The sequence below is a fragment of the Hordeum vulgare genome, chromosome 6H (genome assembly GCF_904849725.1).
Source record: "Hordeum vulgare subsp. vulgare chromosome 6H, MorexV3_pseudomolecules_assembly, whole genome shotgun sequence".
Taxonomy (NCBI): domain Eukaryota; kingdom Viridiplantae; phylum Streptophyta; class Magnoliopsida; order Poales; family Poaceae; genus Hordeum; species Hordeum vulgare.
The window spans coordinates 556502266-556526985 of NC_058523.1; the positions used below are offsets into that span (position 1 = coordinate 556502266).

At 44.3% G+C, this 24720-nt stretch overlaps 3 protein-coding genes and 1 long non-coding RNA gene across 5 annotated transcripts; 3 read left to right on the forward strand and 1 right to left on the reverse strand.

Moving 5' to 3' along the window:
• Positions 1 to 2972: 2972 nt before the first annotated feature.
• Positions 2973 to 4504, reverse strand: LOC123403544 (remorin 1.4-like). Of its 2 annotated transcripts, none has more exons than XM_045097473.1 (5): positions 4234 to 4504; positions 3992 to 4102; positions 3800 to 3887; positions 3606 to 3687; positions 2973 to 3447 (listed from the first exon to the last, which is right to left on the reverse strand). In XM_045097473.1, exons 1-5 carry the CDS (start codon positions 4298 to 4300, stop codon positions 3247 to 3249), a joined length of 549 nt encoding a protein of 182 aa, XP_044953408.1. In that variant the 5' UTR covers positions 4301 to 4504; the 3' UTR covers positions 2973 to 3246. The 2 variants fall into 2 exon arrangements, with proteins under 2 accessions (XP_044953408.1, XP_044953407.1); XM_045097472.1 differs by having other exon boundaries at positions 3992 to 4105.
• Positions 4505 to 13561: 9057 nt separating this feature from the next.
• LOC123403545 lies at positions 13562 to 14001 on the forward strand. Its single transcript, XR_006611491.1, has 3 exons — positions 13562 to 13626; positions 13744 to 13808; positions 13906 to 14001. It is a non-coding gene; the product is annotated as an uncharacterized LOC123403545 (long non-coding RNA).
• A 2815-nt stretch (positions 14002 to 16816) lies between these two features.
• On the forward strand, positions 16817 to 18681 carry LOC123403546. Its single transcript, XM_045097474.1, has 3 exons — positions 16817 to 16995; positions 17140 to 17201; positions 18318 to 18681. The coding sequence occupies exons 1-3, from the start codon at positions 16938 to 16940 to the stop codon at positions 18435 to 18437; spliced, it is 240 nt and encodes a 79-aa protein (XP_044953409.1). The 5' UTR covers positions 16817 to 16937; the 3' UTR covers positions 18438 to 18681.
• Positions 18682 to 20451: 1770 nt separating this feature from the next.
• Positions 20452 to 24720, forward strand: LOC123406364 (AT-hook motif nuclear-localized protein 9-like). The gene is made up of 5 exons (XM_045099874.1): positions 20452 to 21843; positions 22656 to 22723; positions 23005 to 23133; positions 23605 to 23766; positions 23929 to 24720. The coding sequence occupies exons 1-5, from the start codon at positions 20967 to 20969 to the stop codon at positions 24358 to 24360; spliced, it is 1668 nt and encodes a 555-aa protein (XP_044955809.1). The 5' UTR covers positions 20452 to 20966; the 3' UTR covers positions 24361 to 24720.

The window sequence follows — 24720 nt, forward strand, 5'->3', positions numbered from 1 at the left end:
GTATTGTTCGTATGCTAATGCTTTTCTAATGTCAAGTATCTTTTCCTTCGACCGTGAGATTGTGCAACTCCCGGATACCGTAGGAGTGCTTTGGGTGTATCAAACGTCACAACGTAACTGGGTGACTATAAAGGTGCACTACGGGTACCTCCGAAAGTGTCTGTTGGGTTGGCACGAATCGAGATCGGGATTTGTCACTCCGTGTGACTGAGAGGTATCTCTGGGCCCACTCGGTAGAACATCATCATGAGCTCAATGTGACTAAGGAGTTAGTCACACGATGACGTGCTACGGAACGAGTAAAGAGACTTACCGGTAACGAGATTGAACAAGGTATAGGTATACCGACGATCGAATCTCGGGCAAGTTCTATACCGACAGACAAAGGGAATCGTATACGGGATTGATTGAATCCTTGACATCGTGGTTCATCCGATGAGATCATCGTGGAGCTAGTGGGAGCCACCATGGGTATCCATACCCCGCTGATGGTTATTGGCCAGAGAGGTGTCTCGGTCATGTCTGCCTGTCTCCCAAACCCGTAGGGTCTACACACTTAAGGTTCGATGACGCTAGGGTTATAGGGAATTGTTATACGAGGTTACCGAAAGTTGTTCGGAGTCCCGGATGAGATCCAGGACGTCACGAGGAGCTCCGGAATGGTCCGGAGGTAAAGATTGATATATAGGACGGATGGTTTCGGACACCGGAAGTGTTTCGGGCATCACCGGTAACGTACCGGGACCACCGGGACCACCGGAGGTGGTCCCGGGGGACCACCGAAGGGGGGGCAACGACCCCGGGAGGCTAGATGGGCTAAGTGGGGAAGGGAACCAGCCCCTAAGTGGGCTGGTGCGCCCCCCACCCAGCCCATGTACACCAGAAAAGGGGGGAAAGGGGGGAACCCTAACTTAGGTGGGCCTTAGGCCCACCAGAGGGGTGCGCCACCCCCTCGTCCCCATCTGGCCGCCACACCCCCCATCTGGGAGGGCTGCCGCACCCCCTAGGGTGGGAACCCTAGGGGTGGCACCCCCTCTCCCCTTCCCCTATATATAGTGGGCACTTTTGGCCTTTGGAGAACACGGTTTTCCCTCTCCCTCGGCGTAGCCCTGCACTTCTTCCTCCTCCTCTCTGCCGGCGCTTGGCGAAGCCCTGCCGGGAGACCTCGTCTCTCCACCAATACCATGCCGTCGTGTTGCTGGTCTTCTTCCCCAACCTCTCCCTCCTCCTTGCTGGATCAAGGTGCGGGAGACGTCACGGGCTGCACGTGTGTTGAACGCGGAGGTGCCGTTGTTCGGCACTAGATCGGAATCGCTGCGAGTACGACTCCATCAATCGTGTTCTAGCAACGCTTCCGCTTAGCGATCTTCAAAGGTATGAAGATGCTCTTACCCCTCTCTCGTTGCTGGTCTCTCCATAGAAAGATTTGAACATGCGTAGGAAAATTTTGAATTTATGCTACGTTACCCAACATGCCTATCATCAGGGACCTTGACGGTAGACAGCTATACCCTACCGTCATCGACCCCGTCGATAAGAAAAGGGTCAAAACCCAAAATGTTTTCAAACCAGGGTTAGATTCGACTAAACTTTTACAAAAGGGTAAAAACCAAATTTTGCCTTAGTTTGTAGCCCGTTGTTTTCTCTCTCCACACTAACCAACAATATACTATTTTATGTCTTACATCCCGTAAGAATATACTATTTTAAATCTTACAGCACACCTACGCATCTTATTATACTTGCTAGAATGATTTGGCTGTTTTTATTGGTCAAATCACTTCTCATAAGCCTTTCGGGCTTCGCCATCGGGCTTTCGAGCGCGGTTCCTTTTTCACATTATGAGAACTCCGCCAAAGTGTGGCGAGAGCCGAGAATTGGCAGATCCTATTGGGCGTTGTAGGCGCCCGTTGAAGAAATGGCGCCTACAGCACCCAACAGCGAGCCACGGCAGATTAAGAAAATCGCTCCCCGTTTGCTTTCGCTCGCGTCGCTATTTCTTTCGGCTGTGTTGCACTTTTTCAATTTAAAATATGTTGTGGAAACAAAAAAAGTTCATATATTTATTAAGAATGTAAAAAAGGTACATCAATTTCGTAAAAAATCCACAAATCTGACACAAAGTTTATCAATTTTAAAAAATGTTCAGTGAATTTTAAAAAAAGTTCAATGATTTTGAAAAGCATTTATCGAATTTGCAAATACGTCAATGGATTTTCAAAAATAAATCATCATATTTGAAAAAGCTCATACAAATTAATTTTTTAAATTAAATTTGAGAAACGTTCATCGGATTTGGAAATAGTTCATCAAATTTAAAAAATGTTCATGAAATTTTAGAAAAAAAGTTCATCCAATTTAAAAAATTCAAAAACAATTCATATATTTTTCAAAAAAGTTATTGAACTAAAAAAGAATATCACAAATATTAAAACAGTTTATCAATTTTCAAAAAGGTTCATCCATTTTTAAAAGAAGTTCATCAATTTTAAAAAAATATCAAAATTTGAAAATAGTTCATCGATATTAAAAAAAGTGATAGAATTTTAATAAAAAATCATAAAAATTGGAAAACAAATTTTAATAAAAAATATAAAAAGGAAAAAGTGTTAGAATTTCAATAAAAAGTTTATTAAATAATTCACTGATTTGAAAGAAAAATCATCAAAATTGAAAAAGGTTACCCTTTTCGAAAAAACTAGTAAAAAATAAAATGTAAAAAGAGTAAAAAAAAAAACAGTCCTAAAAAACTAAACGAGAAAAACAACTAGAAAGCTTTCAGAAGCTTCATCAAACTGGAAAAAGCTCCCTTCCGCTGGAGCTTAGATGGGATGGCCTATTTCCGAACGCTGCTGGAAGCTTCACAACATCGGAAAAAGCTCCCCCCGGTGGAACTTTGATGGGATGGCTCATTACCTGCGGCGCAAGTTAATGAAACAATTTGTCTCAATAACAGGAACCAGAGTGACATTCTCAAGAAACAATTTGTTTCACATTTCTCAAATCCGAGTCCGTGCACTTACATAGCAACACCACACCCCACACACCGAGACAGCACATACATTACATTATATATATATACACACACTACACAAACGCAAGAAGTAGAGCTCCCAAATATGGAGTATAACACATACCCAAGCCTATGATTGATGTTCCAAAAGAACAGAGCAAGAGCAGTAGAGAGAGCACGTCCTTTAGCTAGGCTAGTTCACAACCTTCACTATGATTGTATTCAGTGGTTGCTCAGCCGAAGCAGGTGAGGAATTTCTTCTTTGGCGTGGTCCCTTTGGAGCGGTGCTTGGCGGCCATCTCCTGGCACTTGATCATCTCCTCCTGCCGCATCGCTTCGACGGCGGCCCGCTGCTCCTCCGCCTCCTTGTGGATCATCGCGACCCGGTTCCGCATCTTCTCCGCGTATTCCGCCTTCTTCTTCTCCAGCTTCTCCTGCAAATCGAATAATAATTGGGGCAAGATCGTTACCTGCCCTGATACTAACTGTCGTGTGGTGTCACTGGTGTGTATAGACTAGACTGAACTTTGTTGCTAACTGAAGTGCCGGGAGGGAAGTAAGACGGGCTTCAGAGTTTTAGAGTCTGACATACCTCCCGCGTTCGGAGCTTGGCTTCCACAGCCGCCTTCTTGGTGTTCTCCCATGATAGGATGGACGACATCTTGTGCTCAGCCCTGCACCCGTTAAGGTAGGTACCAAAGATGCAGAGAATTCAATTCCCTTGTGTAAATGTAAAGTGCAGTTCGGTTCGGTTCAGTTAATCCGAATCGAGTCGAGGCACCGCACCTGTTGTCGGCCTTGCTCTTCTGGTTCTCCTCCCACGCTTTCACCATCGACAGCTTCCGCTCCATCTCCACCTTGGCCAGCACCGCATCTGCACGCAAGTTCGTACAGTACGTTTTTTTTCATTCATACTTACCAGACAAAAACCTGCAACCAAAGTTGCTAGGAGGAGGATGGATGATGATGTGCACGTACCTCTGTCAGTTGCTGAAGCCGGAGGAGCTGCAGGTGAGGCTGTTGCTGTTGCTGTTGCCGGTGCCGGAGGTGCGGCTGTTGCTGGTGCCGGTGCCGGTGCTGGACGTGCATCTGCTGCAAGACATCAGATCAGAGTAAACATAGCACCAAACTGATGCCAGAGCGATCCACCCAGAGATCTAATCGTACTACACAAGAGAGCAGAGCACCGGTGAGTAGGTGAAAGGAACAACAGATCTTACGCTCAAGAACTTCGCCACCGCCGCCGGCCGGCTCGCCGGCGTTGGTCGGCTCCCGCTGGGTCTCCATGGACACGATGCTCTGCTCCTCGCAGAAGCGCTCAGCACCGCTACGCTACACCACTAGTACTAGTAGCAAAGATCGCCGCGTTGATCTCCCTGTCAAAATCCAGCCTGAATCGTACAGTAATTCGCAATTTACTGATCCAAAAGCGGCATCCAAATCTTTTGGTGGTATGACGCGCGCAAATGAGCTGCTGCCGACTCGCGGAACGCGATCGGCTCGCGACACGTACGCTTCCAGGCGCTCGCACGTGTCCTTTGCGTGGAAGAGAGGTGCCACGTGGCGGGGGAGGCCGCCATTTTCCGTTTCATGTCGCCATCCGGCGGCCTCTTCACGACGGAGGACGAAGATGATCCACGATGACGCACTGAACAAAACAGCAGGTATTTTACCGCATGGGACGTTTGGTTTGCAAAATCAAAATTCATATAGAACACCAGGTATTTTTATTAAAATTAAATTAGTTTTTAAAAAATTGGTTCAAGACCCCACAGAGGTACGCGCCCACCATTTCAACACAGTGAAGAAGCACCTAAATATGAATCTTTCCCTAATAATGAAGCAGATATTGCTTCTGCCGTACGTCATAATTTTTACCCCTAAAGTTGTCCTAAATTACCCACCATGCCATCCACAAGTTAAGAAAACGATTCAGATTTTCTCTCCTGTCAAAATCGCCGTGAAGTTTCGTTATTATAACTTTGGACAAGAAAATGTTACAAAGGCACGCGTAGCGCAGTGGCTGAAGCCGCATGCTATTTGAGAGCAGACCAGGGTTTGATCACTGGATCATGCGGCTTTTTTCCAGTCTTTCCTTTTTCTTTTTATTACAACTAGAATGCACATCCTCCTTTCCAGTACGTTTAATGACCGGTCCACGTTTTTATCTTTATTTTTATGTCTTTATTTCTCATTAATTTTTTTATTTTTCCTATCTTTAAATTATTTCGTAATTTCTTAAAAATCCAAATTTTAAAAGTTGTGAGTTCTAAAAAATTGTTCATGAAATCATACAATGTTTGTTATTCAGAAAATTCAGACATTGTAAAAAAAATGAATTTAAAAAATGTTTACGACTTTTAATAATGTTCGTTATTTTAAAAATGATTTGTGGATCAGACAAATTTTCATTATTCAAAAATTTGGAAGATTTTAGGAAAATGAAAAAGAAATAAATAAAAAAGTAAATAGAAAAACTAAGAGAAAATGTGAAACCGAAAAGAAAACATAAAAACATAAGATAATAAAAAATAAAAACCAGGCAAAAAGAGATTCATTTTGCAAAAGCGATGGACACTAAACTGTTGATATGAGGTTTATGCACCAGTGGTTTAATATTGATTTTCATATTGTTTGAAATTGTGCTAATAATGATTATTATTTTCATACTGTCATGTGGTCTATTTTAGTAGTTCTCCATAAGATTGATCTAAATAGCTTTAGAATTTGAGCGGTTAAGTCTTTTAGGTTTAGGTTTTACTTAGTTCTTGAGAAGTGTTTATATGTCTAGGGGTTGGGAGTAGTTTGTGATCGACGAGATTAGTTGCTAGAGTTTTAAAAATCCCATTGTGTTACACAATAACAAGTGTGGCGTGCACTGGCTGGCTCATAGAAAATCCCCTCATATTGTTGACATTAAACCCGCAATACATATCAAATGTTTTAAAAACACTCATATCTTCTAAATTGTAACTTCAAATTTAACATTTTATATATGAAATTTAATTAGAAAACTATGTAGAATATGAATATGATGTTATTTTATCCGTTAACCATTAAAAAAAGTACTATCTTGGATGCAATCCTAATCCATAATGCATTATCTGTCTTTCTTTCATACCGGTATTGATCCGGATTGTGGGTGAACATCTCAGCAAAATTAGGATTGGAGATAAAAATTGAGGATCACTTACCCGTTTCTTTGTACGTATTAAATCAACATGCAAGCCGTGTTTAAAAAATCCATGGATCTTGAACTGCATTTTTATAGTATAAGATGATCTTTGTTGGAGACGTAGCTACAAATAGTCAGATTATAAACCTTTTTCTTTTGAAAAATTAAGAACGTGTGTTATTCTTTTCTTCCGTTGCAACGCACGGGCCCTTTTCCTAGTTATTACTAAAGATTAATTTCTCAATTCAAGTTTAAGGACAACTCCAACGGGCCGACCCAAACGAACGGCGATTTTGGTCCGTTTGGGTCGGACAGATGAATACGAACATCCGCTTCCGTAAATGGGTCGACGCATGGGCCCAATGCTGTCCGGACCCATTTTTGTCGACGTGCGAAAAAAATAGATAAGTGCATGATTAAACAATTAAAAGCTGGCAACGAAGGCCCATGAGAGTACACGCGTCCGCATTACATTAATTAAACATAAAAAAACTTAAAACTACGAGGGCAGCCCTAGGCGGCGGCGGCGTCGTCATCGGGGCCGGTGAGGTCGACCAGCGTAGGTGCAGGGCCTGCCAAGGGAAACGCCGTGTTCCAGACCGCAGCTGCCTGCGCCTCCATCGTCTGTCCCGTCGGCGTAGGATGTGCTGGTGGCGGTGGTAGCGCAGCAGCACGTGCACGCTCCTCCTCCTCCGCCTCCCATCGTTCCTCCTCCACCTCCTTCTCCACCTCCATGAGCTGAAGGCCTTCGGCACGCTCCGCCAGCAGGTGCTGCGACCTCCAGTGCTCGAGGTAGGCTTGCTCCTGTTGCGGTATCGCGCCCAGCCGGATGGGCGGCGCCGTGACGAACTCGTGGACGACGTCGGTCCAATGGTAGACCTCCCACGGCTACGTGGGCTCGGGCTTCGGCGGAGGTTGCACGACGCAGTCGCCGATGACCGACAACGTGATGGCCTCCGCGAGCTGCTGCTGGTACGTGGCCTCCTCGTCGGCCCTGCGCCGCGCTTCCTCCTTGATGTCGCGGAGGACAGCTGTGAGCGCCGCCTGGTAGGCGGCCTCAGCCTCCTGGTCCTCGTCGCTGACGACTGGTGGGGCGCGCTGCGCCTCGTGCTCCACCGCGAACCACACCTCCCAGTTAGGGAGTCGGCCGCGTACGAAGGGTCTCGCCGCTGCTCCGTCGTCAGCAGACGCCGACGGCGGCTCACCTCCTCCGCATGCACCCGCGCCGACCGCGGCACGGGCGGCACCGGAATCCCCTCCGGATCTAGATGCCAGTCGTGCGGCAGCGTGACATCGGGGTAAGAGAGCGGCACGCGGTGCTCTTAGTGCCACCGCGCTTGGTGCATCGGGGCGCTCACGCGCTGGCGAGGCCGGTGAGAAGACGGCGGCGGGGAGATGGCGCGGGGTAGAGCGGGGCCTTGCCCTTGTTTGGGAAGCCGCCGACCATGGTGTGCTAGGGTTTTGGTCGGCGAGGATGTGGCTGGATGTGGACGGGCGGGGTTCTGAAAGAAGATGACGGAACCCTCCGCACGCTCGGGTTAAAAAAGGCCGGCGACGGTCGCTGACGTGTGGGCCCGAGGATGACGGCCGTCATGAATAATGTTGACCGTGGTGGTTGGGGGCGGACACCGAGCGGGCGGGCGCGCGTCCGCGCCTACCCTTTCAGTCCCAAATTTGGGCCGGAAATGGGTGGGCGCGGACGCGAAGCGGACGCGTTCTGACAATGGATCGACGCCTTGGGCCATCATTTTTGTGTGCGACGACCCAAACGGACGGCGGCGAACGAAATGGATCGCACCATTGGTGTTGCTCTAAAGTGCCAAAAATAGTTGCAAATACATGATTGTTTTGTACATAGATTGATAGCTATAGAGTATTTGCTACTAGTGTGGATTTTCTAGCCTGTAGTTGTACCCTTCGTGCATAGAATAAGAGATTTTTACTATGCAAAATCTCATTTCATATCATTTATAGCAAAAATTCAAACTTTAAAACCTTATCCTGCTGCAACAATTTCTTTTAAAATTTAGGAAATCTAAGAGGCTAATAATTCTTTAGGTAACCCATATTCATTTTTTTCTCTCATAAATTTTAATATTAATTTTAGATTATTTAATTTTTTGAAATGAAGTCTTATTTTTTACATGATCATCCTGAGTCATTGTCACCCGAAATATGACTATGTTTGTGGCAAAAAAAAAACAAAAAAACAAATGTGTAGTTAATTTTGTTTCATGTAGAGCATACATGTTTTGATTGTTTGCACCTAATTTTCGTTTTTTAAAAGTTTTTTGATTGTTTGCACCTAATTTTATTTTCTGTAAGAGGAAAAAAATACTCAAATGTGTAGCTAATTTTCTCATCTGCACGAGGCAATTTTATAAGCATCCGTAAGTTTTATATATACTAGCAAAAAGGCCCGTGCGTTGCAACGGGAGAAAAACAATTAAAATCTTCAATGGTGCTGATCATATTATGTCTTTAAAATTTTAGGACATTTCTTGAAATGCATGAACTTTTTTTGAATTAGCAAATATTTTTTTCAATTGCACTCAAAAAATAATACACAAGCTTCTTTTTTTTAAATGATGGACTTTTATTGTTTTCACCAACATTGTTCTCAAAATTATGAACATTTTTACTGAATATGCGAATATTTTTACAAAAATCCCGAGCATTTTTTGAATTCATAAACATTTTATGTTTTCTTCAAACTTTTATTTCAAAATTCCGACTTTTATAAATTGCAAAAGTTTTTCAAAGTTCTAAATTATTTAAATTAAAAAATGGAAGAGAAAAATGAGAATAAAAAACAAGACTAAAAACAGAGGCACGAACTATTTTTAAGATTTTTACACGGTCTTTTGTTTACAATCATTGATTTTTTTATGGACATTTTTTCAAAATTAAAACATTTTTTTGTATATGCAAACATTCCTCAAAACTCCGGAGTAGTTTTTGAATTCTCAAAAAAATATGTTTTTCTTGAATATTTTATTTCAAAATTCTCAGTTTCTTAAAATTGAGAAAAGTTATTTGAAGTTCTAAATTATTTAAAGTACAAAAAGAAAATGGAACTAAAATAAAAAAGAAAAAAAAAACTACACCAAAAAAACAGGCGCCGACGCATGGGCCGGCCCAAACAGGTGTGCTGCATCATTTTCCGACGCCCAGAGCGTAATATAGGAGGTGCCTACATGGGCCGGCCCAGTCCGAAGATTTTCATGTTTGAAACGTTTTATGACTTATAGCTGGCATTCCTGAGTAATTTTAGTCCACTTTAAGGGCAATTTCAAACCACCTTATATTTTTGGACTGCACCGGACCGGGACTGCGGGTTAGTTTCAATTAAATATAAGGGGTTTTATGTAAAATGTAAAAAACGATTCGTTTTCTGACTTAAATCCGGACTGTGGATTGATTTCAGGAAACGTCAGGGGCTTTTTTTGTAAAAGTGGCACGGCGGACGACATAAGCGGTCGGCGGTTTATTATTAGGAAGAGATTTTTGTGTGTGTTCGGCTCGGCTCTCATCCCCACCAACATATGTTCATGTTCCCGTGCCCGCGTAGACGTTAGCAATTGCACACACGGATGGTGGTATGTGTGCATGGCGTGGTGGTCTTGGCTCCCACTCGCCGCCGGCCACACTTCTTATAGATCGGTCCTTCTAAAGCTAGCGTTCATTTTTGGGAAATCGTAAATCCAACTCGTAGTTCAAACCTATTTGAATTCAGTTTAATAAGTTTGTATTCAAGTTCTTACATCATGAACAAACTATATATTCCTGGATTAAGCACATTTTCAAATAATCCAGGGTAATTTTCCTCACTTCAAAACTCTTTTTTGATCTTCCTATGTTTTTCTTTTAGTTCTTCGTTTATTTCAAAATGGGAAAAGGAAATAAAAGTTAGCACAGAGAGGAGCAGGGCAATACAGCCAGTCGCGGCGCACTTGCCTAGCCAACCTAGCAAAGGGAGTTTGAAAAAGCATGGCCCACTTTCCTAGCCGATGCACATCTCCCATTTCCCATTAACCCTAGCGATCATGTCGGCCGATCCCCAATTCCTCTCTTACCAACGGGTTATGTAAAATATAGACATGAACAAAAAAATCGTTCAATGATCAACAACGGAACCGTGGGCATCCATGTTGACCCCTATACTCATATGAATGATATTAGCATGAATCTTTGGTTGTCGATTATATGTTATTTCTTTTGCTTCATGATACTTTAAAAAAACTGAGGTGAGATATATCGGCATCCCCACCAGTCATACACATAATCACTATATCGGTCTCCTCAATACCGATTTTGTTCTTCTTTCTCATTATCGTGTTCTAGAATTTCTACGATCAAGTCACCTATGTCTAGTCAGAGGCATCCTTGCTACACTTGAGGCATGGCTATGATCAGAAAAACATAATCATCATGCAACACTTGATCTAGTCCTAGAGGCAAGGATAGGAATCAAGTTTTACCGTTTTTATTATTCTACACGTGCTTATGAGTTTTCCTCCTAATCATATATTCAAAAATCATAGTGGTTTTAACATAGAATATAACACATCTAATTATAAACGTGGAAATAAAAAATACAAATATTATTGCCTCTAGGGCTTATTTTCAACAGGACCCCACACTACTCAGCCCCCTCTCGGTGAACAAGGACCACCCAACCCATCCATTCGAGAACTGCCTACTAGACTTTGTTCGCGTCTCGGACTCTCCATTAGTTGAGTTGTAGAATTTCACCCGATTTCATTGGGTCGGGGCAATCCATAATAATTTTTACCAATAAATTGAGTGATGCAAGATGTTGCAACATTTGGCAAAAATACAAATCTATGGCATCGGGGCATGTTGCTATAAAGTTGTGACACTTCGTAGTTCTTTAAGTGATACAAACATTTGCCACATATAGATGTGGCAAAGTTGCGAAATATAGGGCTATGAACCTTACGCACCTTATACTCCATAAGTATCTACCAAATTATTCGGTAGATTCATATCCTCTAAAGAACTCCAGCAAGATTTATAGATATTTAATTGCACATCTAAACCCATTACAATATACTAAAGGGAAAGTAATGTGATATTATTGGTTTGCTTAAGTTTAGCGTCCATCGCGAGAAAAATATAGTTATGAACATCCCAAATTGTATATAAGTAAAAGTATGGTGACAAAATGAAGTTTTACTTTAGCATGGGAAAACATATCTTAATACATATTGGGTAGTTATACCTAGTAAGTAGGATAACTGCAGAGATTATTTGGTACAAAATATACCACTGGAAAATTATTTTTTGACAAGAATGAAACACTAGAATCTTGTATAATGCACTGCATATTATTACTATACATTCCTCTTTTCAAATATAACTCTCAAAAAACATTCACACATTATAGTTTCTCAACAGATGGGTGTATAATAGGTGTATCGACAAAATAAACATATTTAATGGAAAAGTCGAGTTGTTATGTAGTAGAAAAGTTTTGATATAAACATGTGAACATGATTTTATATTAATCTAATTAGGATAGTACCGATGACTTGGGGTAGAATGTGTCTAATATTGCACATCCAAAATCTTTTACAAATTAATGAGTATTGGGCACGATATATCATAATTGTCGCGGCCCAAGTTGTTTGCACTCTACTAATGCACGAGGAAAAATCAATTTAGTCTCGGAAAAAGGCAAGCTAACTCCCACTAAAATGACGCAACCATATATCTCGTTAACCATACGATGCTTCTTACATAAAAATATAAAGAATATTAAGATTGATTTCTGTAATGAGATTTTCGAAGAAAAATATTAATCAATTAAAAGAACATAAGTGTAGACTACAAATTTTTGGAATTTCATTAATATATGATTGTATCTAATAAAAATAAAGGATATTTAAAAAATTTATGTAGTTCAACCGGTTTTTATTTGAAATAACAAAAACTTGTTCACATATTTCGCAATTAATTACCCCCGTACCATAGTAAGCATGTTCATGTGGCTCACAAGATTTGTTTATGATTTTTTTTAAATAAAATAATACCGTTGTCTTATAATAATGTTTATGTATTAAACTATATATTTCACAGTTCACAAAAACATTTTTATATCTCATGAAACTAATGTCCTGAACCTTTTTTCTTCGACGCCATATGGACCAACTTATAACGAATAACACAATTTTCTGAAGGCGATTGATTAGAAATGAAATGAACAAATTTTCTTAACAAAGTTTCATTTTTCTGGATAGAACAACTTTGTAATCCACAATGATAAAATTATTTCCATGCTGATTAGTAATGGGAGAAAAGTTAAAATTATACATATAGGATAATAAATCCATGAGTAGAAAAAAAATCCTGGGAAGAAAAAATCTCTCCCTAATAATAAAGCAAATAGGGTTTCTCGTCGTCCGTCATGGCATTTTTGCAAAAAAAAACCTCTGTTTCCTCGAAATCAACCCGCGGTCCCTGTGTAAGTGCATCTGAAAAAACGTTTCCAGCGACCGCATCTTCAGCTCGCGATGCGGACGGTCGGGCCGACACTGGGCGGCGCGGGAGGCTAGCGGGCACGGGCGGCGCGGCGACGGGGATGGCCGGGCCGGAGCACGGCGAGGCCGGGGACGAGATCCCACTTGCGACCAATCCTTCTTTGCCCCTGTCTCTCCCCGCCTCGCCGTCCCGAATCTTTTCTTAGGAAGGCGGCGAGATCTGGCCGCGTCCTCGCGCAGGTGAGGCGCCGGACCCCTCCTCACCTCCACCCTGCTTTCCCTACTCCTCCTCCTTCGCCTCCCCTTCTCCCGCCGTCCCGCTCCCGATGGCGGCGCCGCACGGCTCTACGAGGGCCGCTTCCGGCACTCGCGCCGGCGCCCGGCGGGGCACGCCTTCGAGTACGCCGTGCGCTACGCCCTCATCGACCTCGACCTCCTCCCCCTCCCAGGCCACCTCTACGCCGCCGACGCCCGCGTCATCGCCTCCACTTCCGGCCCCGTGTAAGGCGGCCCTGCTGACGCGTTTCTCAACCCTCTCACGCGTTTCCTAGAACAAATCTCACACCACTTCTTCGAAGTACTCTATTGCAAAAATCACACTGCTTGTTGTAGTCGTATGTAAAACATGTCTGGAATTTTGTTGTATGTGTAAATTTTCCTCATTTGCGCTGAGGTGATTTTTTTTGAATTTGTGTAAATATGTATAGAAGTTGTGAATTACTTGGTTTGCTCTTTTTCTCAAATGAAACAGTTTTGGCTCTATCGTGTTGGGTATATAACTGGGACATCCATTGTACATTTGTATTTTATACCGCTCTTAGACCATAGTGGCTCAAGTCAATCATGCAATTTGGGCTGAGGGGATTATCAGTAAAGAATGCAAGGAAGTAGTGAGAGAGTATGGAGAGATGATCCTCGAGATGCTTGTAGCACAGGTTTGTCAATTGCTCATGTTATCTTGGCAATTGGATTATTGTTATTACAATTTTCTCACTGATCTTGAATTCTCTAACCAATTACAAGAATACTAATACTAAGTTGTCATTGAGCAGACAAGGCCACAAAAAGTGTGTAGTCAGATCGGTCTGTGTGTATTTGATGGTAGTCACTCTGTCAGGTTAGCACAATATACGCATGCAGCCGTATTTCCCATTTCCAAACATGTGTATCTCAATGTTTTCATAACAGTTTTGCTTTCATGAATGACTATGCAGTAACCAAATTGAATCTGTCGTTAATAAGAAAGAGAAGCGAGGCTCTGATCTTCTCTGCACGGCTTCTGAGATGACTGTTGTCTGGATACAGAATCAGCTCCGTAAAAACCAAACGGAAGAGCTCATCTTGCAGTATGCGAATCAGGTTAGTATCACCAGTATTTTCTGATTGTCCAGTGGTGAAGACTGTGATAATGGTCCGATTCCAATGCGAATTGAGATTTCATGTTGTATGAAGATATCATGTCTTTGATTTGTACAAAAGATTTCTCTCAGATAGTGATTTTGAGATAGATAGCACAAGTATTGTTTTGGATTTGAAATGCATTGTATACTAAATATAATTTACTTGTGACATACGGTTTACAGGATCTAGTCAATGCATTAAATATTCATTAGCTTGGATGAAATTATTAGCTTTGTGGGTTGCATATCAGGATTTACTTCATTCTACTTACTCTTGAACTTAGTAATTTGTGCAATGCTAAAAGCTGCTTTCATGACCTTGTACCTAGAAATCTCTTTGAACATCTTGTAAAGTTCAGTGTAGCACATGAATCATGCATGAGCTTGGCCAGCATTATTTATTTTCTAACTATGCCAATCTACTGCCTTTGTATAGAGAACAGAAATTCACACATGCTTTCTGAAAGACGACAAGCCTATAAAGTTGAATCAGGGGCAAGAGATTACCATAAGCACAGATTATACCATCAAGGGTGATGAGATCATTATTTCCATGAGCTACCAAAAGTTGGCTATAGACGTGAAGCCTGGGAGCACTATACTATACTACCAAAAGTTGGAAGCACGGGTATCGGCCAGCCAAAGGGTGGATGAAGCAGAGGACGACGAGAACGCAAGGATGCACATGCTTCGGTTAGCCAAGGTGCGGCCAAAGCAGAGGACGATGAGGGGCTGTAGCCCAGGGCTGCCGAGGTGGTCGGAAGCAGGGACGAGGAGAGGCGAGGACGGAGCGGCGCGACCGCAAGCGCTTCTGATGGAGGGAGAGCATGCATCGAGGAGGCAGGGTAAGTACGCCGTCCACCAGTGCCGGCTGAGAGCACGCCGCTGTGACCTGTTCGCCACTGGCAGAGCCTTCTCCTGTTGCCATGTCTGTCTTGGATTGAATTCGTGACGGTGTCCTTCTCCAACACAAAACAATGGATTGCTCGACCAGGGCTGGACTTCGCTGAGGATCCTCGGCTGGCGTCTCCATCAGGTTGCGTAGTTGGACCAGAAAATCCATCAAATCCTGGAGTAGTTGGACCAGAAAAGCATCATGTTGGCTTCAAGTTCGCCGGAGGAAGAAGCTTCGAGTTCGCCGGGGGTAGAAGAACATATGTCGAGCTGTCCAATAACGATGGCTACAGCAGAGGTATGTAATGCCTCGACACCCTTAAAAACAACCCTGCTACTTTGGTTGTCAACTTCTGGTGCCTCTATTCCTCACAGTTTCAGTTATAGCGAGCAATAGTCCGACCGGTCATGTAAAAACTAAAAATCAAGTAACCTTGAGCTTAGAACTAAAAGTTTGTTTCATGGTTAACTGAATTTGATCATGGAACTTTCCTTTGTTTGCACTGTTGTATAATGAATTTGCTTTCCTCGGATCTACCCAAAGTCTGCAAGGGTTGTTTGAAGCAGACTTTTTTGACGACCTTGAAGAAGCTACTCAAACTGAAAGTCATGTGGCGTCGCCTATGATGAGAAGTGAAGTAGATCCTATTCAGAACTGCAAATGGATGGGCTTACCGCTTACGGAACAGAAAGCATACCATGAAGGCGCAGTTGAACGCAGCGAGTTGTAGACGTGCACAAACTTTACATGAACATAGAAGAATGAAAAAAAATGTGTGGCATAAATAACTTAAATGCAATATGGTAGTTGTCGTTGTATTATCTGTTTGCTTTAGTTACAAACATGGTAGTTGTTGTTGTAGTTTCTGTTTGCTTTTGTTAAAATATAAGCAATCCTTCATATCATGTGGAGAAAAAAGATCACTACACCTTCATGCGGTTCAGGCATGTCTTTTTTGACCTGTACACATACAAAGACACACAACAGAAATATGAGGAGCTTTGGAGAAAAAAATACCTTCCATGGGTCCGGTTCCCCATAGAAATAATTGTTCATGAAGTAAATGAAATAAGGAGTTTTCAATACCAAACTATGCGAGCAAGGTTCAAATTATAGTACAAGAATCCTCTGAGAAAGGAAATATAGGCATTATATTTATGAACAACTCTTTCGGCCATTTGGACTTAATTGAATACATTTAAAATCTATAATCATGCAGGTCATCTTATGATTTATGGATATTAAATTTTACGGAAAAAAGTAAAATAAGACTGCTAAAATAATGATGCAAGTAGTTTATGCCTTTATAATCATGCAGGTCATCTTATATCTCTTACAAAAAACAATTTTTCAAGTTTATGCCGAGCAGTTTGTGCCTTTATTTACAACTTAACTTTCAATTGCTACTGATACAGATGCAAGTAGCTGTTCTTCGGAGCTGCTGGGCAGCCATTCATATGGAGGAAATTGTTTCTATTAGTACCTTTTATTTTCTTTTGCTTGGAGAGTTCGTATAGGTATTAGTCGGTACTATATATAATCATTTGTTGTATGTTTACATACCTACTTGCATTTTAAAGGCGGTGCGGAGTTCAAGTAGATGTTGACGAAGAACATGATGGGAGGGGGGTCAAATACGAAATACATGATCCAAAAATCGACAATCTAACCCGGTGCAACGCACGGGCACTTTTACTAGTAAATAAAATAATGAGAAATAAAGAAGATGAAAACCAAGGAAAAAAAAGGAAAAATGGTCGAGTGAAACAAAAAAAACTGTTGAAGCAAACGAAAATGCAGAGCATGGCCCGGCCCAGTTGTGGCCGACGCGCCGCTTATTGCGGGAAGGTGGGGAGAGGAGGAGGAGGAGGAAGAAAAAACCTTTCTTGGCTCGGCTAGGGTTTGCCTCTGCCTCTGTCTTCCGGCGGCCGGCGGCGAAGCGACTCCGACGATGTCGAAGAAGAACAGCCTCTCCAAGCGCAAGAAGCAGCACGAGTTCGACCTCCAGAGTACCGCCACCACTCACCCTCTCTCTCTCTCTCTTTCTTCTTTCGTGGATGATGGATTTGCGGCAGTCGAGAGGCATGGCCCGATCTGGTTCGGTTTTGAATTGATCGCGCGCGGTGTCTGTGTGTGTGTGTGTGTGTGTCCAGGGGAGAAGAAGGCCAAGGATGAGCAGGCCAAGAAGCTGCAGGCCAAGAAGTCCAAGATGAAGGTATGCGCCGCCCCTTCCTCCCCTGCTTTGACGCTGTCATATTCAGATTTGGATGCGCTGGTAGACTGCTTGTTAGTTGAATCAGCTTCTTGATTGGTGCCGTGCTGCTACTGGGCGGCGCCTCGGTATGTCCGATGAGCATATCATCTGGTCTTCTCATACATGGAGTTCTGATTAGGGATGTTTTCAGCTTGCAATGTGATGTTGCAACCTTGTCGGAGTTGTGTACCTAAAGTGGCCCTTTCTGCTGGAAAAATTCACCAATTTGGCACAATTTGTTAGAGTTCGTACTCTTTGGCTTTGTTTAAGAACTGTAGTATATGTCTGGAACACCGTTTGTTTGGCTCAGATTCCTGACGTGATCAGCCTGTGTTTAGAATAGGGTATGTTCAGTCAGAAGGACTAATTCACTTGGAAGCCGTTACCGATTAGTTCACTTGGAGACATTTGCATACTCTTGTCTTCCCAACTAATTCGGCCCGATTCATAGGGAAGAGAGATGATAACTGCGGCGACCTTTTTATTCCAAGCGAGAGGATGATTGTTGGGCTCTGTTAGAGTTCACACTCTTCGGCTTTGTTCAAGAATTACTACAGCTGCAACACCTTTTGTTTGGCTCAGAATCCTGAGGTGATCAGCCCGTGTTTAGAACAGGGTATATTCACAAGGATTAATTCGCTTGGAAACCGTTACCGATTGATTCACTTAGACATTTGCATATGCTTCTCTTCCCAACTACTGAGGGAGTAGAAGTGTGACCTGTCTGAGAGGTCTGAACTGATCAATGCAGATGCTTTTCTGGGAATGGTTTCCAGATTATCACATTTTCCTCAAAACAACGTATCTTTCTTTGAATCGCCTACCCCAAACCATCTCTAGCCCCCCCCCCCCCCTCCTATGAACAGAACCTTGGCCTGTTTGCAGCACCTGAGCTAGTTAGCCATGTCCCATACATGTATACACTGTGGCACTTCATTTTATTTTGACGCAGTGGTTCTTCAAACGGCAATCCTCGGTTATTCGGTGGTGTAGCGTTGCTTGAATTTCGATCTGAACAAATCTGAATTTGCTGAACTCCTGCTAACACTAGTTTTATTTACCTCTCCGTCTCTTCAGATTGATGGCAGCGATAAGAAGAAGGGCAGCAGCTTCAAGGTCGGCAAGAAGAAGGTGAAGACAAAGCTCTCGGCCCTGTCAAAAGCCAAGGCCGCGCAAGCCATGGAGGTCGACAACTGATTGATTCCCATGGCGGCCTAAACTGCCGGACCAACGCCGGTCCTTTTGAGAAAGGAAGTCCCATTCGACATTTGCTCTGGCCAGGTCCCATGTAGCCCAGCAACTTGACCCCTCCCTTTTGCGATGGCTTACATTCGTGTGGCGTTAGATAGAGGATGATATTTTCTATCGTCAGATGTTGCGGTTTCTGATTGTGTATGATCCACCCCTCGAAACATTTACAAGATAGTATGTGTTGTTGCCTGGTTGCATGACCAGCAGCTCCACATTTCTTTTTCTTTGCAACAAGATCTCTGAATGCCTTCACAATGGACCAAGCTTGACATGCTCACTGTATGTGCAGTACACATACAGTATTATACTGTACTGTACAATACACGGTCCTTGTGTTGTCTTGCAGCTGCATTTACTACAGTCTTGGTGTCCTTGGCAGTACCTGTGACTGAGGACTGAGGAGATATCCAAAGTGTACTGGCAGCACATGGCATCTCCAAGCTGTACAGCCTTTGGAGCCTACCGGCGGCCTCTGAGAAGTCTAGTACGGCCGGGTACGTGATCGCTCCTCGGGGGAACTCAAACTTTTGGACCCTTTCTTTTTCCAAGCAAAAGAGATAGATATTTTCTTTCATCAACTTTTGGATCCCTTCCAACTTGCAAGCATGTGAAAAGATATGAAATTCGCTCTTTGGGACAAGTGAGACTTTTATGAGCTTTTTGGATGCTTTTCAAGCCAAAAGATGTGCAATTCGCCCCCTTTGGAACTTTTGGATGCCTTTTTATTGATTTTTATTGTTAAGATAAATAAAGATGTTTTTTTTGTTTGTGCTGAAAAATAAATGAATATATATGTTTGCGGTGGTAATGGCATTTTGTGATGTGACTATGGGGCTCCGGAACCCAGCCAATAATTGCCATCCTGGCTTACGCGTCAGCATAGCCAACAGTCCCTTTCTCCGTACCTGGTCAAGCCAAGGATCCTCTGTGCCTCTCTCTCTCTCTCATGCCTCCCTCCACCACCCCAAAAAGAAGAACAATTTGTCATCCAAGGCTGTCAATCACACCATATAGGCGGCCACTTGAACAAATTAACAAATATTAGTGTCAATTCATATAAGAGTATCACATAAAAGGCTTGTAATTTTGAGCCGTGTTTAATTATAATTCAAACATATGCCTGGCCGATGGAACGCTTCTTGTAGCCCAAACAAAATTATGTTTGTTGGATATACATGGAAAGGTGCCGCCGACTTAGACTGATATGGAGAATATGACAATTATGCGGATTCAGTCGTCTAGATCACATGAATAGATGCTCTAGGCAACCTTATTTGTTTGGCGTGCGCATGAATGAAGTTGGATGAGGAACTTATAAGTTGACAATATAGCTAAGCTACTATATTTGTCTGTTTACACAGCTTACAGCGTACGTCTTAACTAATCAATACATCCTCAATTAGTTCGGGAGTAAGCATGAATGATCTTGTAAACGATACACCCCCTCCCCCTTATCGAGTTGACAAACAAACACATCGACTCGAGACTTGTTTGGTCTGTTGGATTGGAAAACACACGAACTTTTCGATGGCCTACTTCGTCTGATTGGAAATATATTAGCAAGCCGACTCACATAAGATTTTCATTAACACGTTGATGTAACAATATATGACGTACTCCCTCCGTTACGAAATATAAAACCTTTTAGAGATTTAACTATAGACTACATACGGAATAAAATGAATGAATCTATTTTTTAAAATACGACTACATACATCCGTATATAGTATATAATGAAATTTTTAAGATGTCTTATACTCCGTATTTAGAAACAGAGGGAGTACTACACATGGTCTTGGGGCTCTCACTCACCAAGCAACCACCCATGGCCACAGCTTTGGCCGCACAGATGATCATTGTGTCGCCTCCAGCACATACACATGCTCGCTCTTCTTCCTCCTCCCCCTCCATCTCGGTACCTCCCCCCTCCCCTCCCCTCCCCTCCCCCACCCCACTGGTGATCCACCCCATCCCCACCCCATCCCTAGGGTTTTAGCCCGCCCCCATTCCGCCCCGCCCCCACCCACCGCCATTCTGGTCGGGTTCGCTCCCCTCTCCCCCTCCCCCTCCCCCCTCCCACCGCCGTCGCCGGCGCAGATCCCGCCGCGCGCCACCCCTCCGGCACCGCCGCCCCCGACACCCTCCCACACCCTCGGCGAACCCCGCTCCGCTCCTCCGTCCATTCCTCCCGGAAAGATCGGGTCTTGACGCCAACCTCTCGCGCCCCGGCCGTCCTCCCCGTCTCCGGCAAGCGGTTCCCCCCGTTCATCCGGCAAGATCCCGGCCCGCTCCTCGATCTGATCTCGCCTCGGTCCGCGGGAGGGAGGATAGCTGCTCCGGCGCGAGGGTTCGGGGGTTGGTAGAGGAGATCTCTGTTGCCGCGATCCCCGCCTCCCTCCATTGCTTGAAGCTGCGCCGCCTGCTAAGTAAGGGTGGGTGGGCTAGCTCTGTCTGGGGCTGCCGCGCATTCCATGAATGGATGGGAGGGAGTCGACCGCGACGTCGGGGCCCAACTACTCGCCCTTCTATGTGCAGCACCGGGGCATGGGCCCGCCGGGGGGAGTCACCGGCAGCGGCCTCCACGGCCCGCCCGCCGCCGGGTACCGGCAGCAGCAGCAGCTTGATGCCGTCTCGGGCGGGTACACGTTCCACCAGCCGCCCTTTGGGGCCCCCGCCCACATTGGGCAGCAGGGGTACCACCAGAACCATGTCGAGGCCTCGCAGCAGCATATGGCGCAGCAGCAGGGCGCTGGTGCCGGTGCCGGTGCCGGCGGCTCGCAGCATATGACGCAGCACAGCGTCAGCAGCGGTGGCGGGTTGCAGCATATGGCGCAGCAGCACAGCGCCGGCGGTGGTGGCTCGCAGCATATGGCGCAGCAGCACAGCGCCGGTGGTGGTGGCTCGCAGCATATGGCACAGCAGCACAGCGCCGGCGGTGGTGGCTCGCAGCATATGGCGCAGCACGGCGGTGGCGGTGGCTCACAGCATATGATGCAGCACAATGCTGGTGGCGGTGCCGACGGTGGCATGGACATTGGCATGGGTGTTGTGGCCGTGAGCGGTGACGCTAAAGGGGATCAGGGAGGCGATGCTGGCCAGGATGAGCAAGTGAAGAAAAAGCGCGGGAGGCCAAGGAAGTATAAGCCCGACGGGTCGGTGACGCTGGGGCTCTCGCCATCTCCGTCGACGCCTCATTCGTCGAGCCCGGGAATGGGCACAATGGTTACCACACCTGGCTCAGGATTTGGGCAGGGGACTGGGTCAGGGGGCTCTGGTTCAGGCGCACTGACGGAGAAACGTGGCAGAGGGCGGCCACCCGGGTCCGGGAAGATGCAGCAGCTGGCTTCGCTTGGTGAGCACTTGCAGCCATGTAGAATTTATCATCATGTCGTGTGCTTTATGGTAATTAAATTTGTCAAGCGACATAGTATTTCCATTAATGCTTTATGGGCAATCATTTTACGGCACCGTTATAAACATGCTTCGTAGATTTCTGGCTTGTTTCTGGTAGTCAGTTGAATCTACACAATTATGTGATGCCATATTGCTACAAGGTGCTAGCATTTTTCATGATAAATTTGCTTCATAGATATGGAAACTATCTGACTTATATGTAGTTGTATGTAGATAAAATCCGGAAACCATGCTTGTCTTGTGCGTCTACTTTCAAGTTTTTCCTATATTACTCCCATTCCGCACTAGCTGCCCATGATTAGTTGGTTGTTACTCACTTCTTTATTATCAGTTGGGAGATATGACTGTTATCATGCCAATTTTAGTTCCCCGCATTCTTTTATGTGTTCTGCTGCTACATACATGTCTTCAGGACCTACTTATGAATCTTCTCTAAATGTATCTTTTCCCCATCAATGTTTTTTTAAAGTTTAAGATGGTCAAACTGAAAAAATAATATACTCCTAACTAAGGTCATGCTCCGTATCTCTTGAATTAACGAGTTGTGCAAGTTGTATGTTGACTTGATTCTGTTAAGCAAGCACGCGCAAGTTGTATGTTGACTTGATTCTGTTAAGCAAGCACTTTTCATCTGTTTTTTCCTCCAAATAAAGAAGAAGAAAAGTAGACCTTTTGCGTCAGTACCTTTTTCTTCTCTTTCTAATTTGATGCATTTGCTATTGGTGTTATCTGATGAGTTTTTTTCTTCAGGAAAATGGTTTCTTGGCTCTGTTGGAACAGGTTTTACTCCTCACGTGATTATTATTTCAGCTGGAGAGGTACGTTGAGAATTGATCAATAAATGATTACTGGTTCTACTTCTTTCGACTAGTGTTGCTGACACACTATCTTTAATTTTGGCATTATTATTCCATAAATTGCTGGACTCTTGTATCCATGAGTGATGGAATATTGAATATTCTATCTAATGCACCAAGTTGCCTTCAAATTGTTTCTTGATTTGCCATGCTATAACATAACAGATGGCATAACAGAAAAGGCAAAAGCTTCATTAACCAATAGACTAGTGCAGGCTCTTATGTGTTGTTTATCTGTGCAGGATGTTGCTGCCAGAATAATGTCCTTCTCACAACAAGGCCCAAGAGCTATTTGCATCATCTCAGCAACAGGGGCTGTCTCCACGGCAACCCTTCATCAGGATTCAGACTCCGGTGTGGTGACATATGAGGTATCTATCTGTAGGTGTTTAATACTTTGTTTAATTGTAGTAAGAAGAATAGCTATGTATGGCATGCGTCCTTTTGTTACCCGCATGCACTCTTTATTACAGCAAAAGATATACCAAATGTAGTGCTTCTTCAGTGAAAAGGGGAAAATATTCCTCTGTCATGCGCCTCGGCCCATGTTGAATTTGCTGAGCTCTCTCCATTTATCAAAGTGCTTTACTGCTGGTTGCTTCAGTAGCTTGTCATCTGGTTCTGGTGGTAAAAATATCCTTACTAACCCACTGATTTATTGATAAATTGGATTCTTTGATATCTAAATCAGGAATATGCTTGAACTTTTGCTCCAAATTACAGTAGTATTTTTGTTTTCATCTAACAGCTCACTTGTACTGTTTTAACCTTAAGTCCGAGAAGAACTATTGTGTCCATATTTAGTTCATGCCCTTATGCATTATTATCATTTGCTTTGGCAGGGTCGATTTGAAATCCTGTGTCTTTCTGGATCATATTTGGTGCTAGAAGAAGGCGGCACCCGCACTAGAAGTGGAGGCCTTTGCATAGCTTTGTGTGGCCCTGACCACAGGGTTATTGGTGGGACCGTTAGTGGAGTCCTGACAGCAGCTGGAACTGTTCAGGTATTAAATCCCAGATTTTTGGGTGTTGCATGTGTCTTTTCGCCTGTATCAGTTGCTTTGCTCATCATGCAGGGAGCCCGGTATGAGTATTGTTTTGCATTCTGATTTGTTGTGGTTAAGTTATTCGTCTGGTTCTTACCTATTCCCCATGTATTACACCAGGTGATAGTGGGTAGCTTTATGTATGGCGGCGGGACAAAGAAGAACAAAGGCAAAGCAGATCAAGATGTCGAGAACGAAGAGCAGAACGGCGGCGAAGACACCCCCGCGCTGGCGCTGCCGGAGCACCCGCACAACATGCCGCCCCACCCGATGAGCGGATGGCCACCCGGCCTGATGAACCAGATGGACCCGAGATCGTCTCCCATGTACGGCGGCGGGTCAAACAAAAACAAGACCAAAGCGGAGCAAGACATGGAGGACGAGGAGCGCAACAGCGGTGGTGGCGGCGGTGGTGAAGAGCCCCTCGCGATGGCGCATCCCGAGCACAACATGAACATGCCGCCGCCCCAGATGAGCGGGTGGCAGCCTGGCCTGATGCGGCAGATGGACCCGCGGTCCTCCAGCATCGACATCAACTCGATTCGCGAGTAGGTCTGTCGTCTCTCTCCGGAGAGACACCGCTCCTCAGACCCCGGATCAGATGAGATGAGATGAGATCGTCACTTTTAGCAACCACGCAGCAAGCATCATGTACCAGGCCTGTTGTAGATTGCGGTGTTGTTGGAGATTGCTGCTGCTACTGCTGTGCCTGTCGTCTTCGTCTTAGGAACGAAACGGAACCCTACCCTGCATATCGATTGATCATATTATTGGTCAAATTGTACTGCGATGTTGTATTAGAGAAGAGATGAAGATGGATCCTTATTACCTACCTAGTAGTATACAGGAAGAGAATGGAGGAAAACCTGGGTATTCTAGTTGATGGAATAATGTTGGGAATGTGCACCAAAA

Excerpts from the sequence above, each read along its gene's own strand:
- LOC123403544 (XM_045097472.1), bottom strand. The coding sequence starts at position 4,300 with ATGGAGACCCAGCGGGAGCCGACCAACGCCGGCGAGCCGGCCGGCGGC. Across the intron at positions 3,688-3,799 it reads AAGAGCAAGGCCGACAACAG|GGCTGAGCACAAGATGTCGT; the intron begins GTGCGGTGCCTC and ends TAACGGGTGCAG. Across the intron at positions 3,448-3,605 it reads CCAAGCTCCGAACGCGGGAG|GAGAAGCTGGAGAAGAAGAA; the intron begins GTATGTCAGACT and ends TTCGATTTGCAG.
- LOC123403546 (XM_045097474.1), top strand. The coding sequence starts at position 16,938 with ATGTCGAAGAAGAACAGCCTCTCCAAGCGCAAGAAGCAGCACGAGTTC. Across the intron at positions 16,996-17,139 it reads GCACGAGTTCGACCTCCAGA|GGGAGAAGAAGGCCAAGGAT; the intron begins GTACCGCCACCA and ends GTGTGTGTCCAG. Across the intron at positions 17,202-18,317 it reads CCAAGAAGTCCAAGATGAAG|ATTGATGGCAGCGATAAGAA; the intron begins GTATGCGCCGCC and ends CCGTCTCTTCAG.
- LOC123406364 (XM_045099874.1), top strand. The coding sequence starts at position 20,967 with ATGGATGGGAGGGAGTCGACCGCGACGTCGGGGCCCAACTACTCGCCC. Across the intron at positions 22,724-23,004 it reads TTATTATTTCAGCTGGAGAG|GATGTTGCTGCCAGAATAAT; the intron begins GTACGTTGAGAA and ends TTATCTGTGCAG. Across the intron at positions 23,767-23,928 it reads CAGCAGCTGGAACTGTTCAG|GTGATAGTGGGTAGCTTTAT; the intron begins GTATTAAATCCC and ends GTATTACACCAG.